Source organism: Rhinoraja longicauda, chromosome 8, assembly GCF_053455715.1.
Source record: "Rhinoraja longicauda isolate Sanriku21f chromosome 8, sRhiLon1.1, whole genome shotgun sequence".
NCBI lineage: Eukaryota > Metazoa > Chordata > Chondrichthyes > Rajiformes > Arhynchobatidae > Rhinoraja > Rhinoraja longicauda.
Genome location: NC_135960.1, coordinates 36,355,995 through 36,382,356, shown reverse-complemented (window position 1 = coordinate 36,382,356; position 26,362 = coordinate 36,355,995). Strand labels below are relative to the sequence as shown.

At 40.2% G+C, this 26,362-nt stretch overlaps 1 protein-coding gene across 2 annotated transcripts in view; it reads left to right on the top strand.

Moving 5' to 3' along the window:
- creb1b (cAMP responsive element binding protein 1b) overlaps nt 1-8,643 on the top strand; it is a 76,919-nt gene extending 68,276 nt beyond the window's left edge. For both annotated transcript variants that reach the window (XM_078403664.1, XM_078403663.1), the window contains exons 7-8: nt 3,254-3,410; nt 7,228-8,643. In XM_078403664.1, the coding sequence (XP_078259790.1) occupies nt 3,254-3,410; nt 7,228-7,372 (302 nt within the window). In that variant the 3' untranslated portion in view covers nt 7,373-8,643. The remainder of the gene's footprint in view (nt 1-3,253; nt 3,411-7,227) is intronic.
- The last annotated feature ends 17,719 nt before the right edge of the window (nt 8,644-26,362 follow it).

The window sequence follows — 26,362 nt, the reverse complement described above, 5'->3', positions numbered from 1 at the left end:
TTCTGTTTTTTTAGATTTGCTGGAATAATCAAATGGCCAACTTCAACATTGTAAGGAAAATAAGAAAAAAGAACATGAAACGATTAGCTTAATTCAGTTTTTGTCAAAAATAATGTAGGGGAGATGATACTAAATAATACAAGAGATTAATTGAGCATTGAGCTCAAGACAAATCAAGCCTGTGACAATTCTACAAAAGGACTATCCAGTTGATCCCATTTTTTTCTTTGTCCATTTCTCAAGAATTTCCTCCCCCTTCAGATAAGTATTTTGTATATTCATAAATGAGATTATTTGGAAATACTTTACAGTGGGTGATCACACGTACAAGATTTTGCCATTAAATGTTTGTAAGAAAATGCAGTGAAGCCAGCTGGTGGCTAAAGAAAGAATTGCCATCAGTGGTTATGCACTTTGACATTTCAATTCTTTGCATCCCTCTCATAGACCTCCCAACCCTTCCAAATTTGTCTGAAAGTTTCCACTTTCTTATTTCATTTCCACCATAACGATTTCACCTCACATTTTTCCGCAAAATACATGCCTCGCCGCTCACCCCGCCCCTCGCTTCGCCTGTTTTCTTGTGGAATGGATGCCAATTCAGCATTTTGATGTCCTGAAAGGCAAGCATGAGATTGAGGCACAAGAAGAACAAATGGTTCCTACAACCAGATCCCAGGACAATGTTCAAGGACAAATTGTAATCTAGTTAGTTAGTAAAGGTGTGACCAAGGGCCTTCAGTAGGAAAGGGTGATTCAAAGTAGTGGGTCAATCAGGTCTTAAGTTGAAAAAGATGGTTTTTGAAAAGAGATGGGTGAGAACGATGTTGCTACATGTGCAGACATGAGTGGTACCTCAAAGCAAACGTGAAGGGATTTGAGGGTTTTTTGAGTGGGTGTGCTAATGGGGAGAGGATTAAGAATACAGGTGTATCTTGTGGAAAAAAATGCTTGGCAGGAGGTCTTATGGGGAACATTGTCTCCAGATGCGTCTGGGACAGCAATATTTTGCTTCTGGCTGTGTGACAGATGTTCAAGATGAGATTAGTTGAAAGCACAACAAGGAAGGTAAATTCAGACTAAATGTACCATAACATTGATTTGTGAGTCTTTAACTTGAAAACAATGATATTTAATTGGATTAATATGTATCCTTGGAACCAAAATTACTGCTCTTGCCTTGAGCATTACACGCTTATTTACGACACATAAGTCTATTACAGGCTCCATTGTGTAAAATGAAATTGATTAAGATGAGAATTTCACTATCCAAGCAGAATGTTGCCTCATCGTTTGCTATATTTATTGCTTTGCTGTATTGATTTTTGAAATGCTTTGCAACAATAAGAATAAAACAAAGCTTTGCAATAATAATAGTCGTAATAAAGCTATCCTAATTATTTGCAGGCAAGTTTACAATTTGCTGGTTAGGTACATTTGAGGAAGTTGAAACATTTAGAAAATTTAGTACATTTTATATTAGAACTTATTCTCTGCAGAATACTTGTGTAGAAAAAGATGCAGGTTAAACACCGATTTTCTGGGAACTGGTGGTCTGCCCACCCCTATAATGTGGACAAAATTACGAGTACAGCAGGCAGTGAAGAATGCAAGAACAGAAGGCAGATTATTATCTGAATGGTGTCAGATTAACAAAGGGGGAGGTACAACGAGATCTAGGTGTCCTTGGACATCAGTCACCGAAAGTAAGCATGCAGGTAAGTACAGCAGGCAGTGAAGAAAGCTTCATAGCTAGAGGATTGAGTATAGGAGCAAGGATGTCCTACTGCAGTTGTGCAGGGCTCTGGTGAGACCACACCTGTGTGCAGTTTTGGTCTCCTAATTTGAGGAAGGACATTCTTGCTATTGAGGTTCACCAGGTTAATTCCTGGGATGGCAGGACTGACATATGATGAAAGAATGGATCGACTGGCTTATATTCACTGGAATTTAGGATGAGAGGGGGTCTTTTAGAAACATATTAAATTCTTAAGGGATTGGGCAGGCTCGATGCAAGAAAAATGTTCTCCATGTTGGGGGATTCCAGAACCAGGGGTCACAGTTTAAAAATAAGGGGTAGGCCATTTAGGATTGAGATGAGGAACAACTTTTTCAGCCAGAGTTGTGAATCTGGAATTCTTTGCACAGAAGGCAGTGGAGGCTAATTCACTGATGTATTCAAGAGGGAGTTAGATATAGCTCTATGTTTCTATGCTCAGTTAAAATTCCCTGAGTGGCCACAGATGGCATTGCAAGTGGCGAGCGCTCCTTCTGGTCATGTCCCTCCGTTGTGAAGGAATCAACTATGCTCTCAATCTTCTCTCCTAACTGTTTCACAAAGATATTACAGTGAATCCTCGTTTTAATGACCCCCTTGTAACTGATGTTGGATAGAGCGGACAAACCTTCTGACCCATCCCCATCTTCCACCGTCTCCCAGGCCATTAAGAGCCCTGGCTACAGAATCCTACACCCGACTCGCCAGGTGCCGGGGATGGGTCGACAGGTCATTCCATTCGTATTCAGTTTATATTTTAGATTTGTTTTATTTAAGTTTCTGGCACTCCATGATGCTTTAGCAACACGGGAGAGGTGTCATTAGTGGACCAAGGGTATATTGTCATTTCATTATCACGTGACCTCATGTGGTCCAGAAAAACAGATAATCCAGAAAGGCTCTGGAACCGAGGGTGCTGGAAAATCGGTGTTCAACCTGTAGTTAAAAATAGAACAGTACAGCACAAGAACAGGTCCGTCTGTGCCAAACATGATGCCAAGACCATCTCTTATCTACCTGTCCGTAACCCATGTCCCTCCATTCCCTGCATATCCATATCCTGTCAGAAGATGGGTCTTGACCCGAAACTTCGCCCATTCCGTCTCAACAGAGATGCTGCCTGTCCCGCTGAGTTACTCCAGCTTTTTGTGTCTATATCCCTATCCAAAATCCTCTAAAATGTCAATATCGCATCTGCCTCAACCACCAACCCTGGTAATGTGTTCCAGGCACTCATTACTCTCTGTAAAAAGAAAAGTTGCTCTGCATATCCCCTGTCACCTTAAAGCTATGCCTTCTAGTATTTGGTTTTCCCATCTTGGGAAAAGGGTTCTGACTGTCTACCTTGTGTATACCACTCATTTCCTTAACTAACTAAAATAGCAAGTCATGTACTTGGTTTAGTTTTCCATTATTGCCATGCATCGTTGACAAAATAGATCTTAATTGCCTATTTTTTTAATGGTTTTTTTTCAGGTACCGTTGGAGATGTCCAGACTTATCAAATTCGTACCACTTCAAACTCCACTGCTGGTCAGGGAATGGTAATGGCATCATCTCCAGTACTTCAGAACCAGCCGCAAAACGCTGAGGAAACCACTCGCAAACGAGAAATTCGCCTCATGAAAAACAGGTAATTTTCCTGGAAAGCCAATGGGTTTATCCTCCTAGAAAGATTTTCCAAGTAGGTTCCTTGTGACCCATGAAAGTTTCTTCTCTTTGGGTTGGTGGGTAAAAGGGCCACCTGGTGCAAGTCTAAACTTCTATTTCTGAATCACTGATTATGGATTTCAACCGAAGCAGTGGTGGCTGGAATTGGGTTTTTATTTTCATTTCTGTAATTTTGAGAGAGATGACGATAAGTATTCATTTCCCACATTTGTTCAGATATTTTTCCAATTTTTAATGCAAGTGAACTTTGGATATTCCGTGATAAGGTACGAAAATGTGTAGCAGTGTTTAACTATACATTCCAGAAAAAATCTGGGGTTTAGAATCGCATAAATTCAACTCGCCAAAAGAAGTCACTCCGCTAATTCAACCAATGTAAGTCAAAAGAAATACTATTTAGGTCATCACACTCCCCGACTTTTAGTCTCTTATTACATGATCATCCAGATGTCTTTTCAATGTAATGAAGGTTTCTGCCTCTGCCACCTCCTTGGCAATGAACTGTAGACAGGGTTCCAGCCCTAAAATGTTAACACTCTCTCTCCATTGGCATTGCCTGCTAAATATTTCCAGCAATTTTTATTTTTATTTCATGAACTTGACACCATCGACTCTCTTCAGCTGAAAATTAACTATCATCTAATCCTACTATTAACTACCATCTAATCTATGCCCTCTAATTATTGGTCTTAATGGTAAAGATAGTATAACAGCTGCATTACAGCTCCGACGACCCGGTTCCAATCCTGACCTTGGGTACTGTTTATGTGGAGTTTGCACATTCTTCTTATGATTGTGAGGGTCTGGTTTGTACTCTGGTTTTCTTCCACATTCCAAAGATGTACTGTTCTCAGGCAATTAAGTTGCCCCAAATATAGGTGGGTAGTTTAATTGATAGAAATGTAGAACAAAGAGGTTTTAGGATAAATTTATCTGGAAATGAGATTGTTCTGTTAGCTGGCATAGACTCGGTGAGTTGAAAGGCCTATATCGTCAGGAAAGACTGAAATCTGGAAAGGAAATGGGTTCTTTTGAATCTGTCTGGGCCGCTTATAATTGTATTTCTCAATTAAATTTACCTACTTTTACATAGAAACATAGAAAATAGGTGCAGGAGTAGGCCATTCGGCCCTTCGAGCCTGCACCGCCATTCAATATGATCATGGCTGATCATCCAGCTCAGTAACCTGTACCTGCCTTCTCTCCATACCTCCTGATCCCTTTAGCCACAAGGGCCACATCTAACTCCCTCTTAAATATAGCCAATGAACTGGCCTCAACTACCTTCTGTGGCAGAGAATTCCACAGACTCACCACTCTCTGTGTGAAGAAATGTTTTCTCATCTCGGTCCTAAAAGACTTCCCCCTTATCCTTAAGCTGTGACCCCTGGTTCTGGACTCCCCCAACTTCGGGAACAATCTTCCCGCATCTAGGCTCTCCAACCCCTTAAGAATTTTATATGTTTCTATAAGATCCCCCCTCAGTCTTCTAAATTCCAGCGAGTACAAGCCTAGTCTATCCAGTCTTTCTTCATATGAAAGTCCCGCCATCCCAGGGATCAATCTGGTGAACCTTCTCTGTACTCCCTCTAAGGCAAGAACGTCTTTCCTCAGATTAGGAGACCAAAACTGCTCACAATACTCCACAATACACATTTTGTGCCTCAGCCAGTCAAAGCAAATAAGAAATCATATAGGCCATATCAATTGTCATTTTAATTACCATATTAATCTGAGTATTTGTCTGCATGAATCTATGGACATGCATTCCTATCTTTGTCCCGCCCCCTCCCCTGACATCAGTCTGAAGAAGGGTCTCGACCCGAAACATCACCCATTCCTTGTCTCCTGAGATGCTGCCTGACCCGCTGACTTACTCCAGCATTTTGTGTCTACCTTCCAAGATCCATTTCTCCTTCTCCACTTCCTATCCCCTATTTTATATTTCCTTCCTTTTCTTTTTTGCCCTCTCCAAATGTTACACTTTACTGGATTGAATTCCGCTTGCTGTTATTTATTTTTCTGTCCAACTAGTCAATTGAATAGCTTCCTGCAAACAACAAATTTCTTCCTCAACCAGTAAAACTGTCAAAAAAATGTATCATAGTCATATAGTGTAGAAACAGTCCCTATTAGCCCACTGGTGTGCTGTAACAACTACCTGTCATCCATTCACACTGATCCTACAGTAATCCCATTTTTATTCTACCCATTCCCACCAATTACCCCGCAATTCTATCCATCACAAACACACAGCAATTTACAGTGGCCAATTGACCAATCAACTCGCAAGTCCTTGAGATGTGGGAAGAAACCAGAACAGCTGAAAAAAGCCTTGTGGAGAAGGTGCAAACTCCACAAGGTCAGGTCTCTGAATGCTGGAACTGTGGGACAGCAGATTCAATAACTGTACGACTGTGCTACCCATCTTCAAGTTCAAACATGGCTCCTGTATTTAGTGCAGGTCATTTATTTTCTATCATGAAGAGCAAAAGACCTAGAATTGCCTACAGCTTTCTAGTCAATACAGCTGCTGTTGACCACTGTAGTTTCTTCCACTGAATCGATTTTGTGATCCAGTTTGCTACTTTTCATACTCTCATTGGCCTTTTCTGATTATTTGGACTGTTAAAACATCTTCTATATACTAAAACACTCTTTTGTTTGTTTGTTTGTTCCTGAACTACAGCCAAAAACTGTACATGATAGCGCGACAATTTTAGACCCACCTTACTCACTGTCGTCCCTTTGGTGCTAATGGAAGGGGTTTCATTGAAATCGGTGTTATATTTTTAAAGTTATTCACATTTTTAAATTTAAATCTATCTCCTAGGGAGGGTGGGGGGAGGGAGAGTAAGGGGGAGGGAGGGGGAGGAGAGGGTGCTGCACCAATGCAGAAGAGGTTTGGGCCCAACAGGTCCACTTGGTCTAGTTTCTTTTATAGTTCATGCACAACCACACTACATATATTGCTCTTCTTGACTTTTTATCGTACTAACCTAAAAGTTTGCTTGTTTGTCAGATAAGTCCTTCCCCTATCAAAGCAACACCGATAGTCATCCTTGGTTAAACTGTGTATTTCTAAATGATTTTATGTCTCTCAGAATCTTTTCTAATAATTTTACCATCACGATGCAATGCCAATAAATTTCCATTGTTAGTTTTACCCATTTTAGCACCATTTGCTGATTTCTGTAAGTGTGGGTGGAATGGGAATGAAACAGAATCTGCAGACTCCCCACACCGCCTCTCCTCCAGCACCACACCTCAGTACAGCCAGCTGGTTTCCACTTAGGGAATGCACTTTTCTTTGGATAAAGGGGAACCAGATGTTGCCTCAACTCTGGCTAAAAATGCAGATGAATGCAAGTGGCCTTCAGGGGGTTTGATGCCAATTTGAACAAGTTCTAATTGTATTCTTATTCAACGTGGTTTAAAACTTCACGATGTTTCACTGGAACCTATTCTAATAAAATTTCAAATTAACTGCACTAAGTAGCAAACAATTTGGACAAAAATGAGAAGTTGACAGGGGAATGTACGGGGAATTGATAAATGAAATCAGAGCTTCAGCCCTGGACTGCTGAATGCTTGGTAGTAGTGGTGGTTGAAATGTGCAAGAGGCCCCCGTTAAAAGAGCAAAGGGGTCTTTGGATGGGGCAGGGGTGGTGGTGTGTTGAACTGTAGAAGCTATGTAACTCATATTTTTGATTTATGGTGGCATACAGATTGTCACTTGTTAAATGCATCTTCTAATGCGTTCCACTTACCCGTTTCAGGGAAGCAGCGCGAGAGTGTCGTCGCAAGAAAAAGGAGTATGTTAAATGTTTGGAAAATCGAGTTGCTGTGCTGGAAAATCAAAACAAGACACTTATTGAAGAGCTCAAGGCACTCAAGGACCTGTACTGCCATAAATCTGACTAGCACACCCCAGTCATTCTTGTGAATGAGAAACAGACTTGCCCCAAAAGACTATCGGCATGAGCTGGGCAACTCTGCTACTTTTTCTACTTTCTCTCCGACACAGGGGTGAAAATAAAGCAAAACTGCATGGATGCAGTTCCGGCAGCTGCACATCCATGCACCAGGAATCATGTATTGGATCGCAGGATCCAACCTAGTCAAATCTATCTTGTTTGGAACCCGAAACAACCTGCAACCTGGTTTGGACAAATGTTTTTTTCCACGTGAACAATTTTATATACAGACTAACTTATTGGTACAAAAAAAAAATCTTGTCTAGTGTAACCAGGAAAGAAAATCGCAAGCAAAATTTTAGTGTGGTTACTCTCCCCTCCCACCCTGCCCTCCATCTTTATATTTCCCTTTTCATTGTTGCTCTGAGCGCAGTGTTATGGCAATCGCCCCATCAAGCAAAGTATTATCTTGCATCTTCAACCATGGCCATGCCTTTGTTGCATCTAGAGGTCAAGGTTATTCAAGTCACACACTTTGAGGCAGAGCAGGTGGCTATGATATCCTTTTTCAACTGTGCCTCTTGCAGAATATGCCTGATTGCAGCCCAGCAACAATATAACACCCACATCAAACAATTTGGTAAGCCCACATTTAGGCTGATACCCCCTTTTAACCAGAGAGTTGTGAATGTCAAGCGCCTTAACTGCTTTGCTTACCAGCCATTCAATCAGTTTCCTTTTTTTTAAACAGTGTGAATTTTTAAGAGTTGTTGGTTTGCATTATGTATCTATATAGATTTTTCTCTCCCTCTTTTTCTCTCTTTAAATGGTGTTGTGATCAAGCCAGATTGTTCGGTCGATGAAACTGAACCTATGGCCAAAGGAAGGTGATGCTGGAAGGGATGCTAGTTTTATATTTATCATTCAACAAAAAAGTATGAAATGGATCAAACCATAAAACCAATTAATACTGTAAAGCAGCACCCATGGTGATGTGGGTGTGAAGAGCTGTTTTTTTTGAGCAGGGTTAATTATTGTGAAACTGGTCACCTTGTTGAATGCCTTTGCACTGTATTAATAACACTTTACATTTTTATACTGTATATATATTTCTATAAGAAGTGTGACTCTGCAAGGAAAAAACTAGAAAAAGACCAAGGACTTGTGATGCAAATCTGTGGTTGCACTCTGTATGGAGAGCAATGCTGTTCTGTTAACCTAAAGTTCAGCATCCTGTCCCCACTCCGCAAAATAAATTAGTCCAGTGCAAGTTTTAACAGAGCAAACTACTTTTTTCAAATATTCCTTTTTTTGAAATGATGTACAAATGGGTTATTAAGCTTTGCATGGAAAGACGTGCACCAGTACATACAAAGGCTCAATGTTCTGAAAGGGCATGACAAATCGGCCACAAGCAATACATCAACATTTTGTTGCTGGCCATAGTGTTGAGGATGTGCTTACACTCTGACAATGCAGAGTTGCTGTGCATAAAATTGAGGAATTGTAAAAGTAAGAAGACACTAACGGGAATACAGACCCCCAAACAGTAGCCTGGATATAGGGTGCAAGTTGCAGCAGGAGTTAAAATTGGCATGTAACAAAGGTAATGCCACTGTGGTTATGGGAGATTTCAATATGCAGGTAGACTGAGAAAATCAGGTTGGTTCTGGACCCCATGAACGGGAGTTTGTAGAGTGCCTCCGAGATGGATTCTGAGAGCAGCTTATACTGGAGCCTACCAGAGGGAAGGCAATTCTGGATTTAGTGTTGTCCAATGAACCAGTTTTAATAAGGGAACTCAAGGTAAAGGAACCGCTAGGAGGTAGTGGCCATAGTATGATAAGTTTAAACTGCAATTTGAGAGGGAGAAGGTAAATCAGAAGTGTCGGTGTTGCAGTTGAACAAAGGGGACTATGAAGGCATGTGAGAGGAACTGGCCAAGGTTGACTGGAAAAGTATCGTAGCAGGAATGATGGTGGAACAGCAATGGCAGGAATTTCTGGGCATAATCCAGAAGATGCAGGATTATTTCATTCCAAAGAAGAAGAAAGATTCTTAGGGGCGCAAGAGGCAACCGTGGCTGACAGGAAAGTTAGGGATGGAATAAAACTAAAAGAAAAGATGTGTAACATAGCAAAGAGTAGCGGGAAGCCAGAGGATTGGGAAACTTTCAAAGGACAACAAAAGGTAACAAAAAGTGCATTACGGGGTGAAAAGATGAAGTATGAGGGTAAGCTGGCCAAGAATATAAAGAAGGATCGTAAAAGCTTCCTTAGGTGTGTTAAGAGAAAAAGATTAGTAAAGACGAATGTGGGTCCCTTGAAGGCAGAAACAGGTTAAATTATTATGGGGAACAAGGAAATGGCAGAAGAGTTGAACAGGTACGTTGGTTCTGTCTTCACTAAGGAAGACACAAACAACCTCCCAGATGTACTAGAGGAAAGAGGGAGACAGAGGAACTTTAAAAAAATTGCATTAGGCGAGAAATAGTATTGGGTAGACTGATGGGACTGAAGGCTGATAAATCCTCAGGGCCTGATGGTCTGCATCCCAGGGTACTCAAGGAGGTGGCTCTAGAAATCGTGAACCCATTGGTGATCATTTTCCAATGTTCAATAGATTCAGGATCAGTTCCTGTGGTTTGGCGGGTAGCTAATGTTATCCCAATTTTCAAGAAAGGAGTGAGAAAGAAAACGTGGAATTATAGACCAGTTAGCCTGACATCGGTGGTGGGGAAGATGCTGGAGTCAATTATTAAAGAAGTAATAACGGTGCATTTGGATAGCAGCAAAAGGATTGTTCCGAGTCAGCATGGATTTGTGAAGGGGAAATCCTGCTCGACTAATCTGCTGGAATTTTTTGAGGATGTGACAAGTAAAATGGATGAAGGAGAGCCAGTGGATGTAGTGTATCTGGACTTTCAGAAAGCCTTTGATAAGGTTCCACACAGATTAGTGGGCTAAATTAGAGCACATGGTATTGGGGGTAGGGTATTGACATGGATAGAGAATTGGTTGGCAGATAGGAAACAAAGAGTAGGAATAAACGGGTCCCTGTCAGAATGGGAGGCAGTGGCGAGTGGAGTGCCGCAAGGCTTGGTGCTGGGGCCGCAACTATTTACAATATATATTAATGATTTGGATGATGGAATTCAAAGTAACACTAGCAAATTTGCAGATTTGGTGGGTGGCAGTGTGAACAGCGAAGAGGATGCTAGGAGGTTGTAGGTTGACTTGGATAGGTTGATTGAGTGGGCAAATGCATGGCAGATGCAGTATAATGTAGGTAAATGTGAGGTTAGCAACTTTGGCGGCAAGAACAAGGAGGCAGATTATTATATCAATGGTGTCAGATTAGGAAAAAGGGAAGTGCAACGAGACCTGGGTGTCCTTGTACACCCGTCACTGAAAGTAAACATGCAGGTACAGCAGGCAGTGAAGAAAGCTAATGATGTTTTGGCCTTCATAACAAGAGGATTTGAGTACACGAGTAAAGAGGTCCTTCTGCAGTTGCACAGGGCCCTGGTGAGACCACATCTGGAGTATTGTGTGCAGTTTTGGTCTCCTAATTTGAGGAAGGACATCCTTGCTATTGAGGCAATGCAGCGTAGGTTCACGAGGTTAATCCCCGGGATGGCAGGACTGTCATGAGGAAAGATTGGAAAGACTGGGCTTGTATTCACTAGAATTTAGAAGGATGAGGGGGGATCTTATAGAAACGTATAAAATTATAAAAGGACTAGACAAGCTAGATGCAGGAAAAATGTTCCCAATGTTGGGGGAGTTCAGAACCAGGGGCCACAATCTAAGAATAAAGGGGAGGCGATTTTAAACTGAGATGATAAACTTTTTCACCCAGAGAGTTGAGAATTTGTGGAATTCTCTGCCACAGAAGGCAGTAGAGGCAAATTCACTGGATGAATTTAAAAGAGAGTTAGATAGAGCTCTCGGGGCAAGTGGAATCAAGGGATATGAGGAGAAGGTAGGTACGGGTTACTGATTGTGGATGATCAGCCATGATCACAATGAATGGCGGTGCTGGCTCGAAGGACCAAATGGCCTCCTCCTGCACCTATTTTCTATGTTTTATTAGACAATTCTACCATGTATTAAGGAGCGCTTTGATTGAGGACCAAATTTATCACATACTTAACAGTTGGTTTCTATATAGTCAGGTTATTGTTGCCAATCACAGCCTTGGAAACCTATTGACATTTAAGAAATTGAAACTACTCCAGAATGGAATGTTTTGTCTGTTAAAACAATTTCGAAGAGGAAATTGCAAAGAGAAAAATATTGATGAACAAATATACAGTTACACACAGACGATCACACCTCCAACAATACTATCTTTTACACACCAAGTTATGATCCGAATGCATTACCCAAAAATGCAAAAAGGACAGTGGAAGCAAAATGCAAAAGGACAGTGGAAGTAAATTCAGCATCAACCTTTTTTTAAAAAAAGCAATTGTTAACATTCTAGAAAATAAGGATAGAGGCATTGGGACTAATTGAATGACATTTTCAAGGATAGTCACAGCCATGCGAAGTGGCTTCCTACTCTGCCATAGGATAATTTGCGATTCATTTCCAAAAATATGCCTTTGAAAATGAAAAAAAAACTAGAGGATGTTAACCATTCAAAAACATTTTCATTCTTCCCATCTTTGTAACAGCTATTCTAACCTGGAGACCTGATTTAAGAGAGCAAATCTTGTTAATGGCTAGAGACCTTTTTAAAATCTATTCACATTCTCATTCTCATGTCCAGAATTTAAATAGCTTAATATCCACAAAAATAAAAAACGAGCAAGGAACTTTGGATACCCTGCAGTTGAGAAGTAAAAGTTATCTACCAGGGGGTATCTGAAAAGCTTATGGAAAAGCAGAAGTCTGTAGGGAATAGAAAATTCCAATAGAAACAAAGGCTGGAAAATACTCAGCAGTTCTGACCACATTCTCGCTTCACAGGCGCAATGGATGTTGAAGTTCTGTACAAAAGCTTGATCAGAAATTTGACCGAAAAGCTTGATAGGAGGTAGAAGGATTAAATCAGAACAATAATATATTTTGTGAGCTTGGTGAGCAGTTATTTTCTTTGGAGGAGGATCATCCCATTATATATGGAAGATGCCTAATTCACCCATGCTCATGACACCGTTCAATACTATCCAGTTAGTCTCATTCCCCGCCTCTTTGCCTGTTAACCAGTAAGATGCTTCTTTTTACATTTTTACCATTGCAAGTACCATTAAATCTGCTTGTTGACCGTGCACTCCAGATTTTCATGACACCAGTTTATATATATTTTTAGTCCTATTCTTCCTCTAGTTTGTGCACTGTAGTTGCTGACTGGTTTTAAAACACTGCACATTTTGTTGGCTAGCAGGAACGGGGTACTGATTGTGGATGATCAGCCATTATCACATTGAATGACGGTGCTGGCTCAAAGGGCTGAATGGCCTATTCCTGCACCTATTGTCTGTGGCCTTCAACTTGTTCAGCAATTTTTATCTAGTTTATCACTGGTTTCTTTATTCCGGAAGTAAGGATATTTGAGGTGTTTGGATCCTCCAGCATTCCTTCACGTGGAATGGTAATACTAAGGAATTTTAGTTACACCAATGTCAATTGATTGGAGTAATGGTGAGGATTTTGTGGTGTATCCAGGGGAGGTTTCCATGATCAGTGTGTTATTGACTCAGTGAAGAGTACTTTGCTCCAGTGGATCAAGTCTGAGAATGTGCAGGGAGCACTGATCTTTGGATAATGAGGTTTAGTCTGAAGAAGGGTCTCGACCCGAAACGTCACCCATTCCTTCTCTCCCGAGATGCTGCCTGACCTGCTGAATTACTCCAGCATTTTGTGAATAAATACCTTCGATTTGTACCAGCATCTGCAGTTATCTTCTTATACTATTAGGTTTAGTTTAATAATGGATATGGATAAGGAGCCATCTAAAGTAGAGTTTCTAAACTGAAAGAGGTCTAATCGATGGATGGAAGAGGGGAAAGCACCCCCCAGCCCCCAAATAAAGTGGAACTAAATATTGATGGGAAGCTAGAGATAGGATGCATAACTTATTGCATTTACACAACCGGAAAAGGCACGAGAACTAACCATGGCTCCCTGTTTGAAAAAAACTTTTTTGGGGGATCTTAGGCACTAAGAGGCATTTGAGCCCATAAAGGAGAACCACAATGGATTTATTAAAAATTAACTTTGCAAAGAGAAAGTTAATGGAGGTAATGTAGTAGATGTCCAGATAAATTTTCAATAAGAGCTTCTCATATTTGCTTGTAACAATGCAGATCATTTGGTCTATTGAGTCTCTGCCAACTCATACAGCAATCCTATTTCCCTTATCGATTACTTTCCTGATGTTACTACCAACTAGCTGTGTGAAGAATAATTTACATCAGTCACATAATCTACTTAACCAGCGTGTCTTTGGCATTTAAGGGGTAACTGGAGCATTCAGAGAAACTCATAGACATGGGAAGAACATGAAAACTCCACATGGACCACATCAGAGATTAGAATCAGACCTGGGTCGCTGGAGTGGTAAGGCAGCAGCACTACCTGCTGCTCCACTGTGCTGCCTTAGTTTTACCCAAGAAACTGCTAAGCAAAATGAGACCTAGTAAATCAGTGTTAGTAGTTGCATGGATAGGAAAGTGTCTGAAAGGCAGAGAGATGTGAGCAATGATTGTTGTTCCGACTAGAGAGTGATTGACGATAGTGTTCCGCAGGAATCAGTTTTGGGATCACTTTATTTTTGTTTTGGAAATAATTTATGATAAGGGTGAGTATGCGGAATAAAATTTCCAAATAACGTAGAACAAAACTTGGGATTGCAGTACTGTATACAACCTGGGAGAAAATGTGGATAGAATGTGTACAATTACATACTTTTGCAGAAGAATAAGGGACAATCTATATACTAAAATTCGTTTGTTTGTTCATGAACCACAGCCAAAACCGGACACGATAGTGTGACAATTTTAGCGTACTCACTTGGCGCTAATGGAAGAGGTTTAATTGAAATCGGTGTTATATTTTTAAAGACATTTTAAAGTTTAAATCTATCCGAGGGAGGGAGGGAGGAGAGGGAATAAGGGTGGTTGAGGGGAATGGAGTGGTGGGGTGGGGGGGAGAGGTGAGGAGAGGGTGCTGCACTAATGCAGGAGAGGTTTGGGCCCAACGGGTCCACTTGGTCAAGTATAAATGAAAGGACACATTTATAGGGTGTGCAGGAATTGCAGAACCTGGATGGACATCTTTGAATGTGGCAGTGTATGTTTAATAAAATATATCCCTAAAACTGTAAATACAAGGATAGCATACTAAAACAAGTTATGTTAAATCTGTGTGACAAACGATGATAAAGCCAGATTTTGGATATTCATCCAATTCTGGTCATTTAACTATCTGAAGGATGCGAAGGTCTCAGAAGGTATGCATGAAGAATTAACTGAATGGTTCCATGGAGGAGGACTTACAAGGAGATTAAAAGTTTAAAGTGCTGATCTGAAAAATTGAAAGGAACAAAACAAAAAGCAAACCACTGGAGAAGCTCAAAGGTTGAGCAACATCTGTTGGGAGTAGGGGAGGCGAGGAATTGTCATATTTCAGGTTGAGACCTTGCAGCGTCTTGAGAGTGAAGAGGGGGAAGGATGAGATGTGGACCCTGAAGGTGAAGAGGGGGAAGAATGAGATGGGCAGTAGGTGGACTGAGGAGAGGTAAGCGTTGATGGACCAAATACTTGGTGAAATGGGTTAAAATCAAGTGTGTTTAAAGGTAGAAATATGGAGAGGAAGGAATTCCATTGCTAGTCGATTTGACAGCTGAATGCAAGGCAGTCAAGTCAAGTCAATTTTATTTGTATAGCACATTTAAAAACAACCCACGTTGACCAAAGTGCTGTACATCAGTTCAGGTATTAAGAAACGAACATACGATGGCACACAAAACATAACAGCACACACATAAACAGTTCACAGCGCCCCCTCAGAGGGCCTCAAACGCAAGGGTTACATAATTAAATTTGAGCATGTATAAGAACCCAAAACTGCAAGACTAAATATCTTTTGAGGGTTATATGTCTGAAGGAAGTAACAAAGACAAGGTTTTTTTTTTAAAGGCTTGAGAATTACCAGATAAAGACATTTTAAAAGTAAATTGCCACTTTTGTCAACAAACAAAGGAACAGATACTGATTGGGACGTAAAATTTATCAAGGTACAGTGAAAAGCTTTTGTTGTGTGCTAATCAGTCAGCAGAGACTATACGTGGTTACAATTGAGCCATCCACAGTGTACAGAATACATGATAAAGGAAATAACAGTGCAATGTAAAGTCCGATTAAAGATAGTGCGATGGTCTCCAATAAGGTAGATAGTAGCTTAGTACTGCTCTCTCTAGTTGTTGGTAGGAAGGTTCATTTGCTTGAAAACTGCTGAGAAGAAACTCCCTGAATCTGGGATGTATGTTTTCACTTTTGTCTGATGTAAGAGGATAAAAGAGGGAGTGGCAGTGGGGAGACTTGTCCTTGATTATGCCAAGGCAGCGTGAGGTGTAAATGGAGTCGATGGAAGGGAGGTTAGTTTGTCTGATGGTTTAGGCTGCATTCATAATTATCTGCAATTTCTTGGGTTTACAGAGAATAGAAAACAGAGTCAAAAAGCTGATGAAATAGGTGAATCTGGTGACGACAACTGCATGGAAATGGGTTTTAGCAGCAGAAGCAAAAAATAGGATAATGTTATGCTGATAAAAATAGACCCTTTTAGTGTTGGTACTACTAAGTTCAAAACAAATAGAGATCAATTGTGAACTAACGTTGAGATCACTCAAGTTCATTTTGAAACAGCATCCATATAAAGGAAGCTGCAGAATAGAGGTTATGATGGACACGTGATATTAGCTATGCCTCCTTAGATTTAGTTGGAGGAAAATTCTGCTGAGGAATTTCTAACTTGGCACCAAGATCCAAAATTCTCTCCCTAAATGTTTCCGATTCCTACTCAAAGATGTTCCTTCAGACTTTGTAATCAAACTTTTGGAACCTTGCCCTGATAGCTCCTTTTGCATTCCTGTGAAGGTCCTCAATGTCTTGCCATTTTAAATGCGCTGTATAATTGCAAGTTGGTGAATATAAAAGCAGATATGTGTTACATTTAAGAAAATATGTCACGACATTAAGAAAGAGCATTTGTTGTTCTCCAACCATTCATTTGTGTTCATGATATTAATGTGTAGGTTTAATTTTTAATTGAGCTCTACATTTCAAAGATAGAACCTTACATTCAAAACCAGTTTCCTCTACTGAGGGATTTTAGTACTGCCATTTCCTTAAAGGTCAATTGACAGCAAGATTATTTGCAAATTTAGAGTATCTTGTAATAAATTAGTACTAAGTAAATCATTAAGGTAATGTTATTTAAATTGGACCATGTTAACTCAAGAATCTTTGCTTGGACTAATGTTTCCTTTCTGTCCTCGCATATGGAAATTATCCCGAGCTGTCCAAATTGTCCAGAGCTTTGCTTTCCCTCCTTCTCTGACAGCTGTAAATGTACCGTGAATGAAACTTTAAAGCTGTCCGTAACTCCTACCTTGAAGGTAGCAACAGTGTAAAACTTTGAAGAAACAAGAATTCCCAGAGAACAAAAAAACTCCATGCCAAAGCCAACTTTATTTTGTACCAAAAATGTTCAGCTGTTCGGTGACGTACATTTTTTTTTGAAATAATTAATTTCTTTAGAAGGTGAGTGCTCACAGATCTCCTCACAATATCTCCTGAAGTGAACTTGTTGAAAATAATATACTACAACATTTGTTATTTCCATAGAATAGACAAAATAGAATCAACATCTTCATATTGAGGTCTTGCCACAGTTGCCTCCTAGCAGTTAATTGACCATAAATTAAATAAATTTCAGGCAGTCAAGAATCAAACTCCCGGTACAGAAGAGTACTTTATTCAACACTTTCATTCTTAACTCACTCCCCATGTGGCAGAGATAAAAACAATATCTCATCTAGTCAATGTTATAGGAATACTACTGGCAACCTTATTGTTTCCTGTTTAAAAATTCCGGATTTTGTCTTCAATTTCTAATATTAAGCAATGTGCTTAAAACGTCAACAATCACGTTGAGTACCATTACAATAAAACATCAACTCATTTCACAGGTGTGTGACTAAACAAGATTTCACACCTTTGCAGAGATTGTAGGACAGGTGAAAAAAGTTAATGTTTTTGCAAATATTGGTGTAGGAGAGAGATTTAAGAACTGTGATGCTTGGAACTTAGGCTGCTGTAGATGCAACTAAGTGGGCCATGGGGCAAGGAAAATGACCAACACACAAGACCAGAATAGGGGGAGAATTGTCATTGTAGAGTTTGGGAGTGGTTTGAGGCTGAGCTTTGTGTGCATGTGACAAAAATGAAAATCACAGAACTCTGGCTGCTTTGGAGATTGTTCCAAATGAACATTCATGATGTGTCATATTTGGAAGGGGCAAATAAATACCCTTGCCACCTATGAGGTAGGACCTATGACCTAACACAGTTTGTACTATTCTAGCATTATCCCCTCTTGCTCTTTTACGGTTCAAGTCCATAAATACGGAGTTCACAGGTTCCTGAAAGGGCGGCACAGTCACACAAGTCATAGTGCTCATGTTCCAGTCCTGTCAATTTGAAATATGCAATGTTTCCTGTGATCACATGAGTTTCCTCTGGGTGCTCCGCTTTCCTCCCACATTCCAAAACTGCAGATTGATAGTTTAATTGACCACCATAAATTTGGCCCTAGCATACATGAATGGGGGTACTGATAGGAATTGTGGAGGGGCAGGTAGTGTAGAGGAAGCAGGGACTCTGCAGAAGGACTAGCACAGATTGTTAGAGTGGGCAATGAAGTGGCAGATGGAATACAGTGCAGCAAAGTATGGAGTCATGCATTTTGGTGGTAGGAATAAAGGGGTAGACTTTTCTAAATGGGGAGAGAATTCAGAAATCTGAGGTGCAAGGGACTTGGGAGTGCTGGTACAGGATTCCCAAATAGTTAATTTGCAAGTTGAATTGGTAGTAAGAAAGGTAAATGCAATGCTAGCATTTATTTCGAGAGGACTATAATATAAAAAACAGACATAATGCTGAGGTTTTATAAAGCACTGGTCAGACCACATTTGGAGTGTTGTGAGCAGTTTTGGGCCCCATGACTGAGGATGGATATGCTGCCATTGGAGAGGGTTCAGATGAGGTTTATGAGAATGACCCCATTAATGATTGGGTTAACATGATGAGTGTTTGACGATACTGGGCCTGTACTCGCTGGAGTTTGGAAGGATGAAGGGGGACCTCATTGAAACTTACTGAATAGTGAAAGGCCTGGATAGAGTGGATAAGGATGTTTCCTCTAGTGGGAGAGTCTAGGACCAGAGGCCATATCCCCAAATTATAAAGGACGTAGCTTGATAAAAGAGATAAGGAGGAATTTCTTTAGTCAGAGGATGATGAATTTCTGGAATTCATTGCCACGGAAGGTTGTGGAGGCCAAGTCAATGGATATTTTTAAGGGTTATGGGGAAAAGACAGGAGAATGGCGATGAGAAGGAAAGATACATCACCCATGATGAATGGTGGAGTACACCTGATAGGCCGAATGGCCTAATTCTGTTCCCATAACTTATGAATATGGGGAGAAATAGATTATGGTAGGATTAGTATAAAAAAAAGGGGTTTTAATGGTCAGTGCTGAATCAGTGGGCCAAAGTGCCTGTTCCTGCACTGTATGAAACACGTTGAAATAATTACCTTACCTACATATCGTTCATGCAGGACCTTCCACATGACAATGCTGGTAGCCAACACTTCTGGTACAACCATTCAAAGCTTTTCACTGTGCCGATAAACTAAACTGAAACAGATGTGACGAGGAGTAGCCTGCAAAGATGAATATTAACAATGGGTAAACGAGCAGCTGCTTGTAGGAACAACTGAGAAAGTCCTAGCTCTCTTGCCCAGGTTGCCCAGGTAAGATCCAACATGGTGAAATGGAGCATTCAAATATCTGAACTATTGTTGAGTGGAAACCTTGGTTAGGGAGAAAGGAAGATATTTAAATTTGCGGTTGTGGGAAGCCTCGTCAAGAACAAATGCAGCAGAGAAATTGGGAGAATAGAATGGATTCCTTGCAGGAAGGAAGGTGGGAGCAAGAATAGCCAAGTTAGCTATGGGTCATTGTGGGTTTACTGGCTGCTAACAGTCCTTTTAGTTTCAGCTAATATCTTGCTTTTATATTCCAGCTGCCTGGACAAAGGATGAGACTCCAAAAGCAGATGGTGGTTACTGATAAAATAGAGAAAGATCTTATTCAGCCCATTATGCCAGAGCTGGTTCCTTCATTAAGTTGCTCATCCTATGTCACTTCCTTAGAGCCATACAGTACGAAAAATCCCAGTTTCTCCCTGTAACTTAAAGCTGCAAGTCCAGGTAACATCATGGTGAATCTTGCACCCTTCAACTTAATGGCATCCTTTTATCTGGGTGACCAGAACTACATACTGTACTCCACGTGTTGTCTCCACAATAACTTGTACAGTTGCATCACGATGTCCCTACTATTGTACTCAGTACGCTTCCCAATGAAGACAAGTGTGCCAAATGCTGCCTTCACCATTTACTGTATAAGTCCTGCCCTAATTTGACATATTGAACTTCAACTCCTGAGTTAAATTCTATTTACCATTACGTGACCCACTGTCTACTATACCACCAGTTTTGGTGTCATCTGAAAATTTACTAACAATGTTAATTGCATTGTCTTTTGAATTGGTAATGTGGATAACAAACAACAGTGGACCCAGCACTAACCCCTGTACTTATTATACTCAATCGCTCTGCACTTGCAATAATTCCCTTTCAAAATTGCCATCTGATTTTCTTTCAACATCTTTTACAGAATTAATTTTTGATCATAAGAAAGACAATAAGTCAAATGACTTCCTTGTGTCTTTCATCCATCACCATAAATCCATGTAATCGGGTTGCCAACCCTTCTGCCACTGGAAAAAAAAATCTACTTATTTACTCTCTCAAATTTCCTTTAATCTCTGCTCTGAGGAGAAGAACCCATTATTGTCCAGTATCTCCAAATAATTAAAAGCAAAAACTAAACTGAAAGAAGAAATGATTATTAGCTTGGCTTTTGGAGAAAGACTCCAATCTACCTCCTGGATTGCTGTGCAAGTGGTGTGGACATCAGTGATAAGACTGGCATTTGGCAATGTAAAAGTTGTAAATTGCCTCCGTTCCCTCATCTGGTCTTTGACATGTGTTCGAAAAACCATTGCTCAGATTTAAACATAATTCTCCAAGTAACTTTGTCATAACTGCCCTGCTTTTATATTCCATTCTGTTACAAAACTAGAAATCTCAATTGCTTTTTCAACAACCTTCTCAATGACTTGTGTATGCACATCCCAGCTCTCTCTGTTCCTGTTTAAAATATACCACCGAGTTTGAAGTATGAAGGATCCCGACCTGAAACATCTTCCATTTTCTATCACAGATGTTGCCTAGCCCTCAGGGTTCTTCCAGTAGTGTAGGATTAAAGATACAGTGATAACATCAAGACAAAACTGGCTCAGGAACAGAAAGTAATAATTGCTTTTCATTGTATCATTAGTCAATATCTGGACCACTGCTCTTTTGATTTGTTCTTGGGCATACTTACCCAAATTTCAGTTTGCAGATCATCAAAATATAACATACCGAAAAAGTATTCAGTATGTCGACGAATACTCTCTTGAACTTCTACAGGTGCACAGTACAGAGCATATTAACTGATTGCATCAGTCTGGTTTGGCAACTCAAACGCCCAGGAACGAAGAAGTGAGCACTGCCCAGTCCATCACATACTGATCTTCCCACTATCAAAAGGATCTACAGGTTGCGCTGCCTCAAAAAGGCAGCCAGCATCATCAGTGACCCACACCACCTCACCATACCTTCATTTCACTCCTGCCATCAGGAAGTAGGTACAAGAGTGAAAACTGACGTCCAGATTCAGGAGCAGCTGCTTCCCAATAATCACCAAACTATTAAACATTACAGCCTCCAAATAAGCTCCAAACTACATGGACCTGGGACATGGTTTTATCTTCGCACTCTTATGCTTCATTTGTTGGGGACGACAATAAAACACTCTTGACTCTTGAAAAAGTGAAATACAATAAAAAAATTAAGCATAACATTTTGCTCAAGATTCCAGCATCTGCAGTTTCTTGTGTCTCCCTCTGGTTTCCATTGCTTCTCATTCTTCCTATCTAAATGTATCACTTCTCGTTCACTGACTTAGATTCATCTGCCATTCCACTTGTCTGTCCATGTTCTGTGTAAGTTTTATTGTGCTTCATTTTTTCTTTGTTATTTTGATCATCTGCAAACTGAAAATTGGCTTTGTATACCTGAACCCAGAGGGTATGGGGAGAAGGCCAGGAACGGGGTACTGAATGTGAATGATCAGTCATGATCACATTGAATGGCTGTGCTGGCTCGAAGGGCCGAGTGGCCTGCACCTATTGTCTATAGAACAGATCAAAAAGGCAGTGGTCCTGATATCAACTAACGGTGCAATGAAAGGCCATCATTACTTTCAGTCCCTTTGTCGGTTTTGCCTCAATGTTGTCATTGCCCCTGTAATCCTACACTTTTAATGTACATACTGATTCAGGAAGCTGAATTTTTATTGCCAATGTTCACGCAGGAATAATGGGAGTACTAGTAAACCCAATGAAAGATCAATAAGCGGAAACATTGAATCTGTTTCTCGTTCCATGGATGCTGCTTGACCTACTGTGTTTCTAGCATTTTCTGACTTCCGTTAGACTTCTAGCATTTGCAGATTTGCTTTTAGTCAAGACTCTTTATTGTGTAGTGCCAGTTTTCAAACAAAGAATGGTGCTGTTGCACCTAATGGTGGCAACGATAACCGGACTGAATCAAAATACCTGGAATTATTTACATTTATAATATATTTCATAATGTGAGGGCCTCCCAAAGCACTGAACAAAATCAAGTACTGCAATGCAGTATGTTGGAATTGCAGCAAACAACATGTGTGTGGCACATCCTCACAGACAGTAATGGGAGAACAACCAGATAATGTTAGTTGTTGATTGCGATAATTATTGCTTAGGATTTTGGAGGAAACTTTCTCTACCGTGATTGCTGTTAAATTTAGTCTGATATCACTTGGAAGGACAACATTTAATTAGCTTTGAGAAGGTGGCTATGGGCGATCTTGAACAGAGACATCATGAAAGTGCTCCGAGAGTGCTGTTTGATGGGGAGCTTCAGGGTTTTGACCTAGAGACGATGAAGAAGCAACAATAATATTACGAGCGGATGGTACTGGATCGGAATTTCAGGATTTTGCTGTTGTCTTTCCAGATGATATGGGTTGCTGGTTTGGAAAATTGGTATAAATTGGCAAATAAACTTTGGAATGAATCTTGTATATAAGACTACCTTGTTATTTGTTAGAAATACACTTATTCAGGCAAGTGGAGAACATTTCACCTCATTACAGTCTTGAGAAAATGTAGAAATCACAGAAGGTTTTACACAGGACAGGACAGGACAGCCATCCTTTAATGCAGACAAAACGTTTATGGTACCAACTATCAAAAATATCTAGCCTACAATAAACCAGGGATATGGAAGAAGGGGTGTTGGGATTTGAAGATGGAAATGCATTGCATCAGTTGGTGAAATAGCAAAGAACAGCTTTCCTTGTGGAACCTTGCGTTATCACTGCCCAAGCTCAAACATAAGTAACGTCATTTAGTAAGTAAGCCATTTCAGTCAAAGGATGCTGTTGCCTCTATAATGGTTATTCTATCTCAAAGGACCAGAGCATTGTTTATTTGATACCCTTAAAACAAATAACCATTTTCCAGGAGTCCATTGATAATCTACAAATTTGCTTTTTGTTTTTTTCCCCCCTGGCCTAGAAACTAACTGCAATCTCTTATTGCAGTGTTTCAATCAAGATCAGATAACAGCACCTAGCACCAGAAGAAAGGCAGGATCATATCCACTGATGTCAGCCTTGACTCCTTATTGGTAATTCAGACATCAGAGTCAGACAGCTGTCCGTTTTAAACCACTCCAGTAGTTTGAAAATGAAATTCAGGTTCCCTCTGCCTGCATTTGAGTACTGAGTCAGGATTTGCAATATTTTCAAAGAAGAAACCAAACTGCTTTCCTGCACAAAGGCTCTTGCAGCAGAACAGAGTCGGGGATTTCTCCCCTGTGTTCTGGACAATATTTAATCCTCTATCACCATTGTATATATTATCCAGATATCTGATTACCTAGATGTTGCAAGCATTGGCCATTGCACCAGCCGCAAAGGACACTTCAATATTTTAACGTCTGACATATATATATCTTTTAAATCTCTCTCTGTTATAGGCGTGTGTTCGCAATGTTTTTTATTTCAAAAAAAACTTTTATTCAGATTGAAAACTAGACACAAAAAATCGGTGCAAAGACTATTCATACGTCTACGTGTCTATACAATAATGTTGTACTAGTAGTGTTCACACCTGTCTTTAAACAAAATACCCTTGCCAATCATATGGTCTCTGGGGGTGATATCCTTCATTATTTGAAGGGTCTACACACGAAAATGTCCATCAATGTCCAGCAGTGGAAGGAATCTAGATTGTGGTCCCACATAGAGACTTTGCCTTGGCTGCACCAAGTTTCAGTGTGTCCCTCAGCACGTACTCCTGCAGTCTGAAACATTTCCCGATGGGCAACAGGTTTCAGGCAGACCAAGAAGCTTTGTTCACAGTGCTGTTAATCAAGCTCACACTAAGGTACAGGAAATACTTTATTGACCACTATCTAGTGGCCTTGACATCCACCATCATGAAGTGCTTCGAGTGGCTGGTCATGGCACATTCCAGCCTTCCAAGCAGCCTAGCTCGATTGCAGTTTGCCTACCACCACAACAGATGCACAGCTGATGCCATGTCCCTGGCCCTACACTCATCGCTGGAGCACCTGGATAAGAAGGGCACCTATGTTAGACTCTTATTCATAGTCTACAGCTCTGCTTTCAATTTCATCCTAACCAAGCTCATCTCCAAACTTGTGGAACTTGAAGTCAGCACTCCCCTCTGCAACCGGATCCTTGAGTTCCTGACCAACAGACCATAATCAGCGAGGATAGGTGACAAATCATCCTCTATGATAATCTACAACACTGGTGCCCCACAAGGATGCATCCTCAGCCATCTACTATACTCATTATACACTCCTGCCTGTGTCAGTGGTTACGGGGAGAAGGCAGGAGAATGGGGTTGAGAGGGAAAGATAGATCAGCCATGATTGAATGGTGGAGTAGACTTGATGGGCTGAATGGCCTAATTCTGCTCCTATGACTTATGCTACAATTTAGGAAAGTGTCCAATTCCCATGCAGAAACATTGTCACCTTGATAAACACAAATGCAGGATTCTTGGATAAGAGTTTCTGTCTTTATTCAATAACAGAGTTAAAATCTTACTTCTTTGAGACACAAGATTAAGTTGTCAGTCCAGTCTAACCAGATGAAGTGGTAGCAGAGTAGATGGCGTGCTGCCTCAGAAACCATTGCTGAATGCTGAGCTGTCACTTCTTATTCTCAGGATCTGCAGCCATTGAACCGTGACACACTGCCTCACAATTATTCTTATTGTTGTAAATGGTTTGACTGATTGGTTCTGCCACTCTGGTAGACTCCCAGCTCTGTCTCTATTACCTCATATGTGACAGGATTTCATAAGATTAAACAGCTTAGGAATGCAACAGATCAACTGAATTTTCAACCACCGGCAACATTTAGATGTGGAGTTCTTCGCTTTGCGCCCTTCTCCCCAAATAAAGACTTGGATGTCTGAAATGCCCTCTGTGACTCAGGACTCTTGATCTCAATAATTTTATTGTGAATTAAATATTTTATTCAAAGCATGGTCCATTGATATCACATCGGAAATACAACAGACAAAGCTGCTGTGAACCCTATTGTGCTAAATAATCTGATTTAGTGCCACTTGTTGGAGAGTTAAATACTGGAACTTCCCTTCTTTTAGAACTGGTATTGTGGATTCTTCACAATCACTTGAGAGGTCTTCGTTTAACAGCCCTTTTTAAAAAACTTACAACCCCATCAATTTTACATGGTGTGCTCATATATTTTACATGTTTTTAAATGTTTTTCCCCCCTCAATGACTTTATGGAAATTTGAAAGTGAGTGAATAAATGGCAAGAGATGAAAATAACTTAATAGGATAAGGCAGGATAAATAAAGTAAATTTGTAATCTAAATGAGTACAGCACTTATCTTTAATTGTTTGGATTGAAAATTGAGAACAGCATTTGTTCTTATTAACAGGTTTTTGTGTACAGTTTTCATCTATTGCTTTAAACAAAGTGGTGCTGGGAATGAAGAATAAGGGATTCAAATTAACAAGTGTTACAGTGGTAGTGTTTTCTAGTTAATTATTCTCATGAATCAATTAATTATAAACATGCACCCATGCCACTGAAATCTAATGGGTTGAAACTACTAATGCAGTTGAATAATTAACAGTTAAGTGATTAGGTTTCTTGCTGAATTTAAATTTCAATTATGGGTGACATGCTGTGTTTTGAAAAGTGTACCTGCCTTAGAAATTCAGAGTGTTTATGTTGATGCTGAGGGAAGAGAATGGGTAATGAAGTGGTTGTGACCATCATCCATCATGTCTTCTGTCATTTAAACTGGCAGTTACAGTATTCTGCACAAATTATTCAGACGTCCCGCAAATTAAAACAAATGAAGTAGTAAGGTTTAAAGGCCAACGACTATTCCTTTATTATTAACTCCTTCCTCTCCACCTGGGTGATATTTTAAACTCAAATTGGTCATTTTGTTCAATTTT